Raw genomic sequence first — 17,457 nt, 5'->3', positions numbered from 1 at the left:
CGCGTGTCCAACGCTGTCAATCCGAGAGCTCCATAAATCGGGCCCTCGGCTATGGACTGTCTTGAGTTCATAAAACAGTCCACTAAAGGTCTGCAGAGAGAAAAATATGCTGTGCTTGCAAAGACATGTGAAAACATCAGTTTTCGTTTAGTTTTAAATTTATTGCTCACATTATAAACGCTGTTTTTCTCTGTGCACATAAACTCATAGTACTCCTCAGGCGCAAATTGGCGTAGGTCGAACTGATTCACATGCTACCATTCCATTACAGATTCACATCGGTGCAAGCGTTCCGCAATCTGCTCAAGGAGGTGGGCGATCTGGCGGGACAGCGCGAGGTGGTGTCCGAGTCCCTGCAGCTGCAGATCATTGCGGGAGTGACGCTTCTGTCCAAGACATTGCGCGAGGAACGCAAGGTGAGTGCGTGGGATTGCCGAAAAATAAATTAAACTTACAACCCATCTATATCCATATGTGTGCTTGTAGAAATGCCTTAGCGATGGTGCCACCCTGCAGCAGAACCTCACCACACAGCTCTCCTCGCTGGACCGGGCCAAGCGGAACTACGAGAAGGCCTACCGTGACTCGGAGAAGGCGGTGGACAGCTATAAGCGGGCAGACATGGACCTCAATCTCAGCCGGGCCGAGGTGGAGCGCTACAAGAACGTGATGACGTCCAAGATCCAGCAGTCGGACGATGCGAAGAACGAGTACGCTAACCAGCTACAGAAGACGAACAATCTGCAGCAGCAACACTACAGCATGCTGCTGCCCTCGGTCCTCAATCGGCTGCAGGAGCTGGACGAGAAACGCACCCGTGGCTTCAGGGAGTTCATTGTGGGAGCGGCGGATGTGGAGTCATCGGTGGCGCCAATCATAGCCCGCTGCATGGAGGGTATCGTGAAGGCCGGCGAGTCCATCAACGAAAAGGAGGATACCTTCAAAGTCATAGAAAGGTGGGAAACGTTTTCCGAATAATACATAAACCTCAAACTAACTCTCTATGTCCGCCTTGCAGATATCAATCTGGTTTCACGCCACCAAGGGACATACCCTTCGAGGATCTGTCCAAGTGCGATCCGGATTCCGTGCAGGACTCACACTACAGCAACTCGACATCGAACCACCTGACCATTAGAGGCACGATGAGTGCCAACAAGCTGAAGAAACGCGTGGGCATTTTTAACATATTCGGCAGCAATAAGGTGAGGCAGTCCGTGGCCAATTCGAGGGGCCTAACTTTGGGATACCTCCTCAGTGGGTTTTAGACTCGACTACCACTGCCTGACTATCTCTATTGTCCAGAGTTTTCAGTTCGCCGCACTTGTCCGTTCCATTCTGTGCACTAGCCTCTTGAGTTGAGACGCTTCTTGATTAGTTCTTAAGTTCGATGTTCTATTGATAAGGTGTAGGTCTTGGTTATGGTTTGTGTCTCTTTATGGTTTACTCATCCAGTCTTCTCTCTTTTCCGTTCTATTTCTATATTAATTTGATCGAATCTCGATTACCATATCTTTATTTCACTTGGACATGGTTCTGTCTCTTGCCGTAAGTACCAAGTGTCCAAAGAATTCGATTCGTGTCCTATCCAATCATAGTCCACAACCAGATCGGCATTTCCATATATACATACATCGCCTCATTCCTCGGATTGCTTTTGAATTGCCATGTTTTGTGTCTTTCGCTATTACTAATACTTTGTGCTTTAAGTTCGCTCCTCACCGACTGCAACATTATTCCAAATCCAAAGCTTCTTCTATAACTCACGAATATTAATTGATTAACTCTTGATTTCTACTTTTGTACACATATTTGTTGCTGCCATTCGATTTTAAAATGATTAAATGCTTAAAATCACACGAACACAACAACACCACACATGTGATACAATTGCAAAAATTAAAAACCTACAAAATAAATATTAAATCAATTCGCTGCCAATAGCAACGGCAGATAATTGAAGCCTGTATCACCATGAAGGTATGATGAATCTTTCAGCTTTCTCCCAACTAAATAACTAACTTTAACTAAGTCTAGCCTAAACTAGCCCCTTACGATTAATCTTAATAACACCACTATCTCGCTATTTACTAATCACAATCAGCTAAATAAGAATCTAATCATCACTAGCAATATCGTTTCCATTAACAATAATTAATAGTCTGAGCAACTTTCACTTTAAACGCCTGAACGCAAATGATCGGCATATTCTTGGCTTGATTAAACATAGTCAAGTTCTAAAAATGAACACCACCAATTATTCTCAAATAGTTAAGCCTTTAAATTAACCAGTAAATTGTTGGCCAACTAGCTGAAAGTCACAGCAGCACACTTACACATTATTCCATTTATGTTTTAACTTTATTATTGTTTAATTTCTGTTCTTTATGTGCCATTAGCTCTCGAATCCCACCGCATGATTGAATGCCTTTATCGCCTTGTTTTCCCTTTCGTTCCATTTCCATAATTTTTCTTTATGGTGCCATTTAATAGCCTGTTGATTTCGAAACTGGTTTGATTTATGTCGAAAGCGGGTCATTGGATTATCAAAAAATCTGCATTTATTATTTTGCTGTGTTGATATTATTATCTGATTTTTCGGTTTCCTCTGTTGTTTGTACTGATTCTAATCACTGCGTGCAGCTCTTGTTGTGTCTTGTGAATGTCTTGTGTCTTTTTAGTCCTGATTTGTATCTTATTATTCATTGCATTGGCCTATAAAGATATCATTCAATATACTTGTAATGCATTCAACTAACCAAGCTGTAATTGGCACAGAATTCCCTGACTGCGGATGGACAAAAGGAGGACTTCAGCGATCTGCCACCGAATCAACGAAGAAAGAAACTGCAGGCGAAGATCGCCGAACTGACACAGAATATCGCCCAGGAAACAAAAGCACGGGATGGCCTGATGAAGATGAAGATCGTCTATGAGGCGAACTCATCGCTGGGCAATCCCATGACCGTCGAGGGACAACTGAACGAGTCGGAACACAAGTTGGAGAAGCTGAAAGTGGATCTAAAGAAGTACCAGGGCTTCTTGGAGAAGGCAAGCCAAGTGCCGACGGCCACCAGTAGTCCGCAGGCGAGTCGAAATCAATTGCAAAACGGTCACCGAACCTCTAGGTGAGTTAATATAAGTTGCGACCCATATAATATACAATCTAATAACTGAATACCCCCACTTTAGACATTCCAATGGCAGTGCCGATGACCATCATGATGATGGCGACGACCAGCCCGATGATGCTGGCAGCTTAAGCAGGTCAGATTCTGAGGATAATGTGGCGCAAATACAAAATGGGCATAATAATAACAATAACGGGTACACTCATAAGTCTACGTTCAATGTTTATATATATATATATCTTTCACCCACATACATTATACTCGTACATACATTATCGTAGCATTATGATTTGGCATCGCATATATAATCTGTATTATTTAATTCGATCGTAATATCACTGCACTATTCACGGTGTGTGGCATTTTCTTCGGTGTTGGTTTCTCACTCACTTTGAAAGCATATAAAGTATAGTAACACAGCCCAGAAAGTCCACAATAAGCCAAAGATTAAACAAAAATTTTAATAACTATTTTAGCATACTTCTAATTTGTAGTACAACTTAATTCTTTATCGCTCTACACCAAACATGATGACACTTAATAATGTGAAAATTGCAACTTCTTCAAATATTTCGTTTCATTTTGCCTTTTCCATGGTGAAATCCAGCAGTTCGGCAAGTCCCGAGAGTGGCCTTGGCACTTCGCACACATCCCTGCCAGGATCAGGACAGGGCAGCGCCAACGAAAACGCGATTGGCGAGGATACCTACTATGAAACGGAAGTGGAGACCCTTAATCCAGTGGGAAAATGTCGTGCCCTGTATCCATTTGAAGGTGAGTAGTAGGAAATATAACGAATGTAACATCTAATTACATGCTGGCTCTAATACTTTATAGCCTCCAGCGAGGGTAGCATACCCATGAGTGAGGGCGAGGAGCTGCAAGTGATCGAGATCGACCAAGGAGACGGATGGACGCGGGTGCGGCGGGAGAACAACTCCAATGGCTGGGACGAGGGCTTCGTGCCCACGAGTTACATCGAGATCACGCTCTATGCTTAGGATTAAGTTCATTTTCGGGGCGGGCAATCAGCCGGGCGGTTTTAAATGTTACCTACTCAGCAAACTCTTGCGTATGATCGATTGATTTGTGTACTTTTGTCATAACTTTGCGTTCTGTCGGACAGCCATAACACACAAAACATAACATAACAGACACAACACGCCTAACTTTCACACAACACTGTACATTTGACTTAAGCTAAGTTCGATTCATTTACCCTTCGTATGCTTTGTATATTTACTTTGATTTTAAACGTCATTGATCTTATGGTAGTGCAAGCTATATCATACTATAAATACTATAGTCATATGCACCTACGAGCAGACCTCACCTAATTGTAAGCACCGCAACGTTTCCCTCTTCACCACAACAATCATGATAACACCTATTTATATACATATATGGAAAAAGATTTATATGACACTTGAATACGTGAGAGCATGAAAAGGAAAACTTAAACTGAAACTTAAACTACAGCCGTTGGACATTAAAAGTAATCTTGTGAACACGTTCTCACGTGCAATCCATTTGGCAATGTGTTGATAATACTTACTTTTGCACGGTTCTCGGCTTTGGCCTTAGGAGCACCCGTCACCTTTCCCTCAGACCAATTTGGAAAGGCGGCAGAGTGCGATTTCCTCAAATTTAAGCACTAAAACTTTGGTAAATATGCAAAGATCAAGCGAGCGGACATCGATCCCATCCCATATATACACACACACCCGAGACTCCAGGAAATGTGGGCAAAAGTTATGGCAATCCTGCATGACATGCGGCATATGCAATTGCGGAAGCAGAAGAACGCGCTAGCTTGTTTTATATAAATAGCAACAATTGTACATTTTACTTTAAACCACTCTATGCATAATTCGTAATCTTAATTTGATGATAATTTTGTATTGCTCTTGGCCTTGTACATTTTCACACACTATGTTTAATGGGACGCGAGAAGCGCATTCATGCCGAGATAGTGCATCGATTAGTTATGTTTTAGGAATCCCTATACCATTAAGTTCACAACATTAAGGCTTAAGTCAATGCAAAGCCGGGCGGCAATGACGCCACTTTGCAATACATTTATTTATACTTTAATATGATATACCGCTGTATATTGGTAAACCACAATCAAAAACATGAAACGGAAGTCTGCGGATAAAGTCCAGGCGGAGCGAGATAGGTCTTTAGTTAGATATTCAGCAGCCTTCAGTATCTGCATTTTGTACTTTCATTTCGCATAGATATGCTACCATGCTTTAGCATTTAAGTGTGCAAACAACTGAAACTGATGAATTCTGTTTTTCTTACGTTTAATTACACGATGTAAACGAATGACGATGAACTAATCTTAGTGCGAACGCAGAAAATAAATAATTCCAAAATTCTTAAATTTATCTAATTTTAAATTCGAACCGAAAACAGGCACATACGTATTACGCTATAATGTTTACGACATCAAATGGAATGAGAGTAATTGAATTTAAGTGACAGACTACGGCAAAAGTATGTGAGAATCGTCGGCTTAATAAAAGTAACTACAATTAAAACATAAAGCTGATCAGCATTTGATCCTTTTGCAAATGGATGTTTTATTAAACTGGTTGGGAATAATTATAGAAATTTTTTTAATTTAAAAGGGCATTGATAAATGGAAATATGAAATTGTATTTTAATACCGATTAAGCAATTTCAAAATTAAAATTTTTGAAGATGAATTTTCTTTCAATACTTTTAGTTTTAAAGTGACCATATCTTCTTAATTCTGCTCTACGGATTTTAGTAGCTTCAAAGCACGGCATTACTGGCGTATTTACGGTATCACTAATTTAAACAGCCGGCGAAGCAAAATAAGTTTTATTTCATGGAGCCCGCCTCAAAAAAATCGAAAATGGGTAAAAACGTGAAGTTTAACAACAACAAGAAGAAGTATTTCCACGCCAAGAGGCAGACGCTCCAACCTGGGCAACGTGGATTCTTCGCCACGTGCAACATCAACGAGAAGGCATGTGTTCGCGAATGCTACAATTTGTTGAACCACTATGCTGACATACTTTACGGTTCGGAAAAGCCAGAGAATGAACCGGAAAAGAAGCAGCCAGAGGAAGGAGCGGGTGGTGATGCGGGAGAGGATGATCCGAAGCCAGCGGCGGGAGGCACCAGTGATGACGATGACGACTTGGAAGCAGCTGCCGCCAAATGCCGCGAGATGCTTTCGCAGCGCAAGATGCGATTCCAGAATGTAGACACCAACACCACCAACTGCGTGTTCATCCGCACCCAACTGGAGGATCCGGTCGCCCTGGGTAAACACATCATCAACGACATAGCGACCACCGGCAAGTCCATGTCCCGATTTGTCCTGCGCCTGGTGCCCATCGAAGTCGTCTGCCGCGCCAACATGCCGGACATCATCACTGCCGCCGGCGAGCTCTTCGACAAGCACTTCCTCAAGGAGCCCACCAGCTATGGCATCATCTTCAATCATCGCTATAATCAGCAGATCAAGCGCGACCAAATCATAACCCAACTGGCCGAGCTGGTCAACTCCAAGAACGTGGGTAACAAGGTGGACCTAAAGGAGGCCAAGAAATCCATCATCGTGGAGGTCTTGAGGGGCTGGTGTCTGCTTAGCGTGATCGACAACTATCTGGAGTGCAAAAAGTTCAACCTGGCCGAGCTGGCCAATCCTAGCGATAAAAAATCTTCCGGCGAAGGAGATTCCAAGTCGGAGACTTCAGAGGTCGCCAATGGCAACGATAAGGAGCAAGCTGAATCTTCAGAAGAGTCCAAGTCTAATGACGATGAGAATAAGGACTCTACTGAGAATGACAAATAAATGAAAATCAAAACCGCCCAATTAAAGATATATAGCAATGACCACACCTAGGTATAGATGGACCATCTGCTGTGCAGACGAATATAAATAAAGCATCCAGTTATTATTTACTTCTGTTAACTATTTATTCTTTTCATTTATCCATTGACGCTTAGCGACTAAACTTTGGAGAGTCTGTGTGCTGGCCATATCCTATGTCAGAATGTGTATGTTTGTGTTATAGCTTACGTTAGGATTAATTGAGTAAAACTACTTGTTGACTAGAGCCTCTTTTCAGTTGCGCTTAAGCAGCATGCCAACGGTGCCGGCTATCTTTTCGTAGGCCATGAACATCAGGGCCGCCGTGAGCACGGTTTGCAGGATCTTGGCCTCCAGACCGCGGAACAGTCCACGAATGCCCTGGTGCTGCAGTATGCTGATCATCAGCTCCAGTGTGCTCTCGGTGCGGGGCGTAGAACCCGCCGATGTGGACGGCTTCGAGTCCGACTCCTTGCTGCGATGACGCTGCTTGGTTTGGACCAACTGCAGCGGATAGGTCAGCACCGTGGCGAAGGCCTTGGCAATGGCACCAATAAAGAAGAAACTCAGACTGCCCATTTCACCGCCGGTGAAGCGCATAATGTTGCGCTTAAGCATCTCATACATCATGAACTGCAGCGCGGGATTAGAGACCAGCATCAGGGAGGGTATGGTGCCAGACCACAGACCGGCGATGCCCTCCTTTTCGGCCACGTACTTGAGACCCTCCAGCAGGTTCTTGTAGTGCTTGTTCACCTCGTCCGAGGTTCCGGCCACGTTGCGCATGCGCAGTCGCGTGTTGACCACCCAAAAGGGTGTGGTGGTGAGCACATTGATGATGCCGGCAATGCTGCCCAGGAGCAGATCCTTGAGAGCGCTGTGCTGGGATGGCGAGCCTCCCGATGCCACCGCCTTGAGGGCATGGAATGTGTAGAAGTAGACAAAGTTCGAAATGCAAAGGCTCTGCAGTACAGGACCAAGACCTCGGTACAGGGACTGGAATCCCTCGCCCAGCACGATCTCCTTGATCACTTGCCTTGTACTCCGCACATCGCCGGCTTCTTCCACTGTAAATATTTATTGGAAAAAACACTATAAGTTTTAAGCTGGGGATTCTGAAGCCAAGATTATTTCAGGTGTGTTTGGTTTTCGCGCTAATTGAACTTGTCACGCATACTACGAGTCAGTGATATTAAGCCAACCCTGAACCCTATTATGTTAATTATCCAATTTCTAGAATTAAATTTGAAAACGCTTTAGTCGAATATGCAACCGTGTTGGGTAAATATGGTATGGGCTAAAATTGTCATAAAGCTGCACCTTTAAAAAAATGTATTAAAAGGTATTTCTTTTTGTTTTCGCGAATTTTAGTGAACTTAACTGATCATAATTGTAAGAAGTTTTATTTTACGAGTCAAAGTCCAATGGCTCTATAAAATTGCAAAATTTATGCATTCAGATAATATAAGCTGTTCGTGTACTTGGAAAATGGGAAATAGAGCGCACACCTTGTAAAGTGAACCCTCGATATCACATAGGTATCATATGGGCACTTAATATTGAACGAATTTTGTGTATCAAAATATACACAATGTAATATTATAACTACGTTCACATATGATATCATCTATAGTGTTTGTATATCTTTTAAAATAAACCTTTAGTTATTCCTCATACTATACAGAAAATAATTATCACAATTTTTTTCGCGGCACAGAAACCAGACGCTATCGAATTTCATCTATAACCAGACCTCAAATTGGATTAGCCCGGGCAATTGACTGATATGGACTCTCAAACATATCGTCAATAGAAAGTTTCAAACGCTGGAGTTTGAACTCGCGCACAGATTAATAGGTGCGCCTATATGAATTATCAAAGCGTGGCCCGCTTATCGGGTGATGATTAGTTACAGTCCGATTGTTGAATCCCTGGGTAAACTTACGTTGCAGGCGGGAACGCACTGTATCCAGTGGATAGAAAGTGCTCATGGCGATGCAGCCGCCCTGTGAATAGGTGACCAAATGCAAATTAGCACCGATGCCATCTTGACCTTTAGCCGGCAAATATTTGCCCACTCACCGCAGCTCCGGATACGGCATGCACAAAGTTCTGGTAGCTAAGCACCTGGCTGAGTTTCGAGGGGGCCACCATTCTGCTGTTTGTTTGTCGGACTGTGAGATCTCTAAACTGGGGACTGGAACGTCCGGCGGCGTCTTCGGGCGAGTGTTTACTGATTGACGACGACCCGATCGATCCGCCGGTTGTTGAAAATTTAGCTGCGGCAGCGCTGTTCGCCGCGATGTGTAGATTAGATTAAATTTATCGGCGGCGGAGGAGGCGGTGGCTTTGTTGTGCCTCCTGGATCACGGCGACTTTGTAAATGATTCACTTACATATTCATAATTTCTGTATAGAATTCACATTCATTCACACAGTATGACCAATGTTTGTGGGTTCGAAATATACCATGTAGCTGGAGAAATATACCAAAATATATATACGCACATATGTATATATTTTACAAAATAGACCGTTAACTGGGTTTGTAAAATCTTAAATCTTTCTTAATTTTTTATTAATTATTCCTCATTTTACTGAAATACATACAAATTCCTAATCATAAACTTCCTACATACCAAATTTCACAACAATCGCACATAAAATGTAAGGAATATTCCAATTATAAGGCAGTATAACCAATTTATACTGTTCCTATCTAAAGAAATATAAAATTTAACTTATTTTTATTCACTCCTATAAACTATCTTAGCAGTCTAACTTTTGAAATGTACATTTAAGTCTTAGCTTAAAAGAAGAACGGATCAAAGGAGCTGATCTATTAGGCACTTGTCTCTCCGAGGCTCCAACTTTGGTTTCTTTATGAAGTTTACCCCCGTCTCAGTGCTGCTGTTCAGTATATCGGCAGCTTTTCTCTTTCGATTCTGGAATGTTATTAATTTGGTTTAGAAGGAATCGTAATCAAAAGAACATAGTTAGTTCCCACCTCATGTTCCTCTTCCGTTAGCGTGGCGAAAACGAAGTTTTTCGCCTTCGCTGACTTCACAGAAATAGTGCCCTCCGCGGCATCCACATCGCCGGAGGTTCCTTTTGTGAGTCCTGCCAGTTTGGAAAGCGTCTGCTGGTCCCGAATCAGAAAGGAGCCACGAACAGCGCTCTTCTGCTGCTTGCCAGCTATTGTCTTTGAGATCAGGAATGGAGAATTCTTCTTCACCTCCACAGTTGTCTTCTTAGAGGAAATTATGTTCAGTCGGCGAATGGCCGGCGAATTACCATTGTTACTGGTGTTTATCACGGACGTAGAAAGCGGTGAGGCCACCTCCTAAAAGATTAAAATGTTTTAGTGAATAGAACTAAGAAAATAAACGAGTTTTCGCACCGGTTTTAAACCCTTCTCTAAAAGAAGCTGCTCTCGTTCGTAGCGGATTTTTCGCCACAGATGCTCGTTTTCCTCATCGCCACTGCCGTCGTTTCCTTCACCATTGTCGGTTCGATTATCGTCGAGACTGAATCCGGCCTCCACGTTCTTCCAGCGGAATTGGCGCTGGCGATTCGCTCCCTCTTCCTCCTCTTCGAAGAGCAATTCCTTGATCTTGCGCACTTCCCGAATATCCTGATCCATCATTTTACGCCTGTCAAAAAGAAATGGTTAAAGTATTTTAAAGAAGTAGAATTTTTGATTTACTTACGCATGTATCTGGCCAAGCTCATGCCGCAGTTTATCACGATCGAACTGGTCTTCGTCGCCCAATTCAATGTCGTACTCGTCCATGTTTTTCTCATCCTCGTCGGCTGATCCCCATTCGGATTCAGACAGCTCAGCTTCTTTGTCCACAAAGTTGGCTGCTCGTATTTTACGATCCTTCTTGGTCATCTCCACAACAATCTCATTTTCCTCGGAATCGTAGTCTACAAAGGTTTCCGGAATTTCCTCTACTGGCTCTGCGTCACTTTCCTCGTCGAATTCCTCAACCTCATCATCGCTATCTTCATCATCCGAGAAGCCCAATTTGGCCTTTTTCTTTGGCCTTTTCTTGGTTAGTTTTTTGTTTCTTGGCTTATCGACTTCCAAGGCATCCTCCTGGGCTTCTTCATCGCTGGATACTATTCTGTTCGCTACTGCTGCCGGTACTTCGGATTCTTCCTGCTGTTCCGGCTGTTGAGTGGGTGCTTGCGATGGCAACTGGGTGGCGAAGGTACCAGAACACAGACCCTCCAGTTCATCTGCTGCCTGGCTGCTGCCGCCAAACTGTGTCATGGGAATCTGACTGATCACAGCTGTATCCACCGAAGGGGCGTCGGAGGAAAGCATCTGGGTCTGCGGAAACTGGCCAGAACACAGATCCAGGAGTTCATTCTCCTCGTCGCTGGCCGTGCGTCGGGTCTCCACATCGAAAAGCTTGTGGGCGGATAATTGCAACTGGGTAGCGGTTATGGGAGCAACATTGCTTGGCTTCGGAGTTTGCAGCAGGTCGAGATCATCTTCATCGGAGTTGTCGTCCTCGAATGCTTTAATGATGCGGTTCTTCTTTCTGGTTTGCGTTTCTGGCTCTGGGTTCGCTTCACATTCCTGCTCACTTTCACTGTCATTTTTCTCATCCTCACTGTCTTCAACTGGATTGTCTTCGGGATCTTCGTCTGCATCGTTTTTGTTTTCTTCAGCATCGCCATCATCCTCAGCAGTGCTATCAACTTTATCTATGATTTCCTCATCTTCATTTATAGTTACTTCTGCATAGCCAGGTTTATCTTCCGGTTCGTACTCCTCATCCACATCCATGCCTTCCTCCTCATCTTCTGCCATTTTCTCCTGTTCTTCAGCCTGCTTTTTGCGTAGGTCCTCCATGCGTTTTTTAGTAATCAGGGTTTTGAGATGCTCCTGCATTTTCATGTAACCCGCTCCTGGTTTTGGTTCTTTTGCGATTTCCTCTTCGTGCAGGTGTATGCTCACCTTGGACATCTCCAGCTTGCCATGTTCAGTGGTTAGGATGCTAAAAAAAATGTACCCAAGTTTTAGGGCTGAAAAAGATGGTAAAGTGGGCTACATACTTGACAGTCTCTGTGGTCTTGTGCTTTTTAGCTTCCCGCGTTTTCATCAGACGGTTTAGCAGGTCATCCACACCTGTTGGTTTTTTGGCGAACATATCACCCGTTTCCAGATCAATAACCATGTTGGGATCGCCTTTCAGCGAAGGGCTCTCATCTAAGCTCTTCTCAATCTTCAGCTGGCGAATAACTTCGCTAATCTTAGGAGTTGCTGGCTTAGAGGACGGTGTTATGTTGATGGTGCTCAAGTCCAGCTTGGGCAATTCCACTACTTCTGTAACCAGACAGACTTTGCTGGGGGATTTCGCATTAGTCTCTTGCTGAATTTCAAAATTATCTGCTAATTTCAGGGCAGCTGCAGTAGAGGTGGAGGCAATGGGTTCTTCTTCAGTAATAGAATCTGCAACCATTGCTTCATCACCGACGGTATCATCTGTTTTGTCTTCACCCAGGACAGGTACCTCAATAACTGCTTGGCTGGTCATGTCCTCTGTGTCGTTCTTGGGCTGTTCTGGAGTTTTTGGATTATCCAGCATCTCATCCATAACACCTGGATTGTCTTTTAATTCCATAGGTTCTTCGTTCTCCGAATCATCCTCCTCATCTGACTCAGACTCAGACTTAAAGAACTCGGTAGCTTCTTTGGCACGATCCTCCATAAGTTTTCTAAACAATAGATTAGGTTTAAATTATCTTTTAAAGCCTCATGTAACTTACGCATAAGCCTCCAATTCCTCCCTGGTCATCCGCAGTCCCACCGACTTCCTTGGCTGCCTGCTGGGCATTGGACTTCCTCCAGCCAGAGCCGTGGCCAGTGGAGCGTTGATGGTTCGTCGGCTAAGAAACTCCTTCAGTGTCCTTGGTTTCGGCTGATGATACGGCACGTTGATGTGTGCCTCGCGGTGCAAACGCTGCTGTTCACTTTGGATGGCCTGCATCCCCTCCAGTGCTTTCTTAGCTGATTCCTAATTATATGAAAGTATGTATTAAAATATATTATAGCCATCCTATTAATTAAAAAACTCACGCGAACAACTTTGGCCTTCTTAGGTTTCTCTCTGGAGAGAGCGCTTTCCATTGGGGCTTCCTGTTCTCCTGCAGATTCCTCGGGATTGTCTAGCTCTGGTTCCGATTCCGAGTCCACCAATCCTTTAAGTTTGTTCTTGACGGGACTAACTTCCTCAGCAGTTTCTTCCGGTTCAGATTCGGAGTCCACCAATCCTTTCAGTTTGTTTTTGGGTGAACTGGTTATTTTCTCGCTTTCGGTTTTCGGGATTTCATCTTCGCTTTCACTGTCCATTCGTTGTTTATTTTTCTTTGCCTTTTTGGGAGGTTCCTGCATTTCCTGGTCTTCCTTATCGCTGCCCATTTCCAGCTCATTTTCACTGCTCATTTTCTTAAGATCATGATCTTGATCCACCTTTTCATTCTGATTTTCCTCTGACTCGTCATCGCTCAGTACTTTCTGTTTGTTTTTCTTGGCCATCTTTTTCGGCTTCACTATCTGTTCCTTATCCTCCTTGGTGTCAATATTGTCCAACTTTATTTTCTTGAGTGGCTTCTTTTGCTCTTGGTGTTCCTGGTCTTCACCTGACTCTTCCTTACTGTCCTTATTAGTTTTCTTGGCTGATTTTTTTGTCTTCTGCTTTTGAGGCTCCTGATCTTCTTGATACATTTTAAGGTCTTCACCCGCGTCCTCTTCGTTGTCCATTAGGGAATCTATTTTAGATTTGTCGGACTTCTTTGCCTTTGATTTTGGTGAAGGTTTCTTCTTCTCCTGTTCAGTGCCATTGTCCTCCTTATCATCCTCTTGTTGCTTCTGCTTCTTGGCCAACTTTTTTGACTTTTGTGTCTTTGCAGGTTTCTCATGCTGTTGGTGGTGGTCGTACTCTTCGTTTGTTTGGGGTTTACCATCTTTATTCGTTTGTTTCTTATTTTTGACCACTTTTTTTGGTTTATCCTCCTTGGAAGGGTTATCCTGGTCGTCCTCCGCCTTGTTTGCTTGGGTCTTATTCTTTACCGCCTTCTTTGTCTTATTAGATTTGACAGGTTTCTCCTGATCCTCCTGGTTGACCTGGGATCTCTTCTTCTTGCTTTTGACGGGTTGCTTCCCCTCCTCCTTCTGCGTCTTTTTTTCCGCCTGCTGCTCATCATCATTATCCGAATCTATGATGGCGGATACCTTCTTTTTCGGCCTGGAAACCATCTCCTCCTCCACATCCTCGCTGTTTTTTATGGAATCACCGTTTCCCTGATCCATTGCATCTTCCTCCTGGTCACTGTCCATCATCCTTCGGCGCCTGTCCTTGGGTGATAGGGGCTTTTCCTGGGAGCCATCTTCCGCTTCGCTGTCATCCGACATTATCAAACTCTTGCCACCCAGTAAATCTTCGCCGGAGACCATCTGCTCGTCTTCCTCGTCGAAGACCAGCTTTTCCATCGAGTCGTCGGCCTGCTCTTCATTTTCCGCTGCAGCTGCAGTTTCTGCAAGCGATTCACTCATATTTCTGGGTCACTTGTTTTTTTGTTAATAATAATAAGAAACCAAAAACATTCGAAGTCGCAAACGCACACAATTACACGCAGTTCGATTTTTGGCGCAAAGAGTGTTGAAAGTGCGGGATCAATCAGCTGATGCAGGCAGTGTTGTAAGGCATACTTAATAAACAGGCCTGGCCACATTTGTGTAAAATGATGTAGAAGAAATGAGTCAAATTAATGTATAATAGACCGTTACTTACAGGAATATTAAAAACAAAATTTTACTCAATTTCATAAGGTATAAAAATAATAATAATAAAAATAAAACAAAATTAATGTTGCTCCTTTATTTTATTATTTTCTAAATATTAATTAAATAAACAAAATATATTGAAATTAGAATATAAATTTTCTTAAAATATTTCAAATTTTATTTTGTATTAGAGGAGAATACATACTCAAAGTTTATGGCCACATCAGTTTAAATAGTGAAAACTCTTAAATAGCCATAAATGAACTCAATATCTCGACGAGCTGAAACCTATAAAATGTACATGATTATTCAAACGCAAATCAAGCAGCGTGAACAAATCTCGGACAGCAACTTAATCAGCAGGCTGCAACCTTTCAGCAGTACAGCAATCGAAAGTAATCACCCAGCGGATTTGCATACACTCAGATGAAAAAAGCAGACAAATGGAAAATATCCAGGTGGGTATGCGAGTAGGTTCACCTGTTCCCGTGGTTGTTGTTGCTCTTGTATGTTGGCGAATTGTTGCAGTTGGTTTGATTTTGGTACGATGTCGATGTTGCTACTTGCTGCCATGCTTTCTCCGCATCTCTTTCTGTCTCAGAGGCATTTCTCTTTCACAGTTTCGTGGCTGAAAAGCCAAAAAGCTGAAAAGATCTTTCGACCGAGGGTCATTAAGTAACCCCAAGACGACGAGAGTGGCCTAATGATATACCCTTGCTCCGATATAAATAGCATTAAAATGCAATTAATAATGCTGAAAAACGCATCCAATGCGCAACCATTAACCTCGGTTCAGAGCCTAATATTCAATTAACTTGGCTTTCAATGAAAGCAAAAGCAAAAGGCCCCCGAAAAGCGAAACCAAACCGTTTTAATAGGTGTTAAATTCCCCCGGCTTTTCACTTAATAGGTCTATTCTGAGATCACTCTCGGTCAAAACATAAATGATTAATGCATTTTACAAATGTCTTTGATATTTAAGAGGGACAAATGTTTCACCTTGCCGAATTGCGCAACGTTTGAAAATCCCACACAACAAAGCCATATGTTATTCAACCTTAGAAAGATCGAAAGAAAGCAGCCATATTTCACGAATCCTATGCTTTCCGCTTTGCCAAATTCATAATATATTCGCATGTGGAATCACAGCTTGGGCTTAATCAGTCGTTAAATTAGCATGGCTTGGTAAATATTTGGATACTCTTTTGGAAGAGATTTCTCTCAAATTTTCATATTTATCAAACATATCGATAGTATTTCAATAAGCTTAGAGAATCGCATGAAAACCATGATATTACATAGATATTTGTTCTAATTTGATATTTTCTAAAAAAAATTGATCTTATCATCTTACCAACAGAACTACAAGCTTTAATCCCCAGATACAAGTATTTATCACCATTAAGTCGTCTTTTACAGTCATAAAAACCTTAGGTAATTTTTGCCCCTTATCCAGCAGCCTGATTAAATCATAATGCTCTTGCTTACGACTTTTGAGCTAGGCATTTATAATTTTAAGCTTCAGCTAGCGCACCAATTAGCATACTATATACGTATATTTAAAAAAAACGAATCTTGGTGCCGTCGCACACAATTTCTCTTTCATTTGGCAAAAACCAAAAAAAAACTAAAAACGGTTAACTGTATGTATCTTTCAGACATCTTTTTTCATATCTGTAGCAGAGATTTTGCTTTTGGCCACTTACGGTATTTCTGCGCCTTGTTGTCGCTACCTAATTTGCATACGCACAGTTCACAGATACCACCGAAAACCGAAAAATCACAACTTGGGCCCATAAGATGAAAGTGAAAACACTCGAGTGTGTGCTAAATGCAGAGTCTAATCGAAAGATACACATAATTTCCAACTGTCTACAATCAATATTGATCTTCGCCTCACAATCTCATGGAATTCGAAATGGGATTTCGATCGAAGCAAACAAACAGCCAATGAATACCCCATTTCTTTAGAAAACTACTTTTAGCCCATATTTTCTTTTTGGCAAGACTAAGTGGCTTATGCAATCGCGCGGTCTTAAGACCTTTCAGAGCCTTCAACTGCAGATTTAAGTTGAGTTTATGGGGCTTATGCAGCCACTCTGTCGTTCGCAATTAAAAGCAAATCGTCCACGGAGGATCGCATAAAAAATCGGGGCTGATCGGCTTGTAAATGCCACATGTTTGCGTATATATCTTTTAGCTGTTGTTCCTGGGACCCAGACACGCCTTTGGCTGTCTGCGTCTGGCTTTTCGTTGCCCGATTGAGATTTCTTGCCGTTTTGCTATGCCATGTCTTTTTTTTTTTGCGAGTGAAAGTGATATATGGCGCATGACTCAGGCTCCGTCCATGCTCGACTCCATCCGACATCCAGCCGACCCCATCCCGGCCTCAAGTCATATGCATAAAATAATAATTAAGCGCCATTTATGCGGCCCAAGTCGAAGAAATGGCCAAAAAGGGCGCAGCAGCCATCGAGCGTGGACCGAAACCAAACTTAAAATCAATTGACGTTTTGCGCACACTGAAAAAAATATGAGCTCATAAAAAAAAATTTTTTTTTCTTATTTTTGCATTTTTGGATGTACCACCCATCACCTTTTTTCCGAAAAATCTAAAAATTTTAAAGTTTCCAGTTTTGAATGCCAATTGATTGGGTAGTTCATTACGAGCA

General features: G+C 42.7%; 4 protein-coding genes across 16 annotated transcripts in view; 2 read left to right on the top strand and 2 right to left on the bottom strand.

The window, feature by feature from the left end:
• Positions 1 to 5,698, top strand: part of Cip4 (Cdc42-interacting protein 4) — a gene marked incomplete at its 5' end in the record, with an annotated part of 41,612 nt that extends 35,914 nt beyond the window's left edge. For 2 of the 11 annotated variants that reach the window (NM_001259691.2, NM_001259692.1), the window contains 7 exons: positions 272 to 416; positions 487 to 956; positions 1,019 to 1,205; positions 2,779 to 3,128; positions 3,193 to 3,267; positions 3,739 to 3,905; positions 3,969 to 4,659. In NM_001259691.2, coding sequence (NP_001246620.1) covers positions 272 to 416; positions 487 to 956; positions 1,019 to 1,205; positions 2,779 to 3,128; positions 3,193 to 3,267; positions 3,739 to 3,905; positions 3,969 to 4,132 — 1,558 coding nt within the window. In that variant the 3' untranslated portion in view covers positions 4,133 to 4,659. Of the gene's footprint in view, positions 1 to 271; positions 417 to 486; positions 957 to 1,018; positions 1,206 to 1,944; positions 1,981 to 2,778; positions 3,129 to 3,192; positions 3,328 to 3,738; positions 3,906 to 3,968 lie in introns of all 11 variants that reach the window. The other 9 variants (NM_139636.4, NM_001104031.2, NM_001259688.2 and 6 more) reach the window with 8 other exon arrangements.
• Positions 5,699 to 5,929: 231 nt separating this feature from the next.
• On the top strand, positions 5,930 to 7,084 carry CG15014 (uncharacterized protein). The gene has a single exon (NM_139635.2). The coding sequence runs from the start codon at positions 5,992 to 5,994 to the stop codon at positions 6,964 to 6,966; it is 975 nt and encodes a 324-aa protein (NP_647892.1). The 5' UTR covers positions 5,930 to 5,991; the 3' UTR covers positions 6,967 to 7,084.
• PMP34 (Peroxisomal Membrane Protein 34) lies at positions 7,080 to 9,434 on the bottom strand. Of its 2 annotated transcripts, NM_001259686.2 has the most exons (4): positions 9,381 to 9,434; positions 9,067 to 9,274; positions 8,930 to 8,990; positions 7,080 to 8,051 (listed from the first exon to the last, which is right to left on the bottom strand). In NM_001259686.2, the coding sequence occupies exons 2-4, from the start codon at positions 9,136 to 9,138 to the stop codon at positions 7,240 to 7,242; spliced, it is 945 nt and encodes a 314-aa protein (NP_001246615.1). In that variant the 5' UTR covers positions 9,139 to 9,274; positions 9,381 to 9,434; the 3' UTR covers positions 7,080 to 7,239. The 2 variants fall into 2 exon arrangements, with proteins under 2 accessions (NP_001246615.1, NP_728982.1); NM_168081.3 differs by having other exon boundaries at positions 9,067 to 9,434.
• A 146-nt stretch (positions 9,435 to 9,580) lies between these two features.
• On the bottom strand, positions 9,581 to 14,706 carry Claspin. Of its 2 annotated transcripts, none has more exons than NM_001300005.1 (7): positions 13,079 to 14,706; positions 12,769 to 13,016; positions 12,055 to 12,717; positions 10,695 to 11,996; positions 10,385 to 10,637; positions 9,992 to 10,327; positions 9,581 to 9,929 (listed from the first exon to the last, which is right to left on the bottom strand). In NM_001300005.1, exons 1-7 carry the CDS (start codon positions 14,552 to 14,554, stop codon positions 9,810 to 9,812), a joined length of 4,398 nt encoding a protein of 1,465 aa, NP_001286934.1. In that variant the 5' UTR covers positions 14,555 to 14,706; the 3' UTR covers positions 9,581 to 9,809. The 2 variants fall into 2 exon arrangements, with proteins under 2 accessions (NP_001286934.1, NP_728981.1); NM_168080.2 differs by having other exon boundaries at positions 9,716 to 9,929.
• Positions 14,707 to 17,457: the final 2,751 nt, after the last annotated feature.

This window comes from Drosophila melanogaster, chromosome 3L, assembly GCF_000001215.4.
Source record: "Drosophila melanogaster chromosome 3L".
Taxonomy (NCBI): domain Eukaryota; kingdom Metazoa; phylum Arthropoda; class Insecta; order Diptera; family Drosophilidae; genus Drosophila; species Drosophila melanogaster.
Note: the sequence above shows the minus strand (reverse complement) of the source record. Positions and strands in the feature narration are given on the sequence as shown.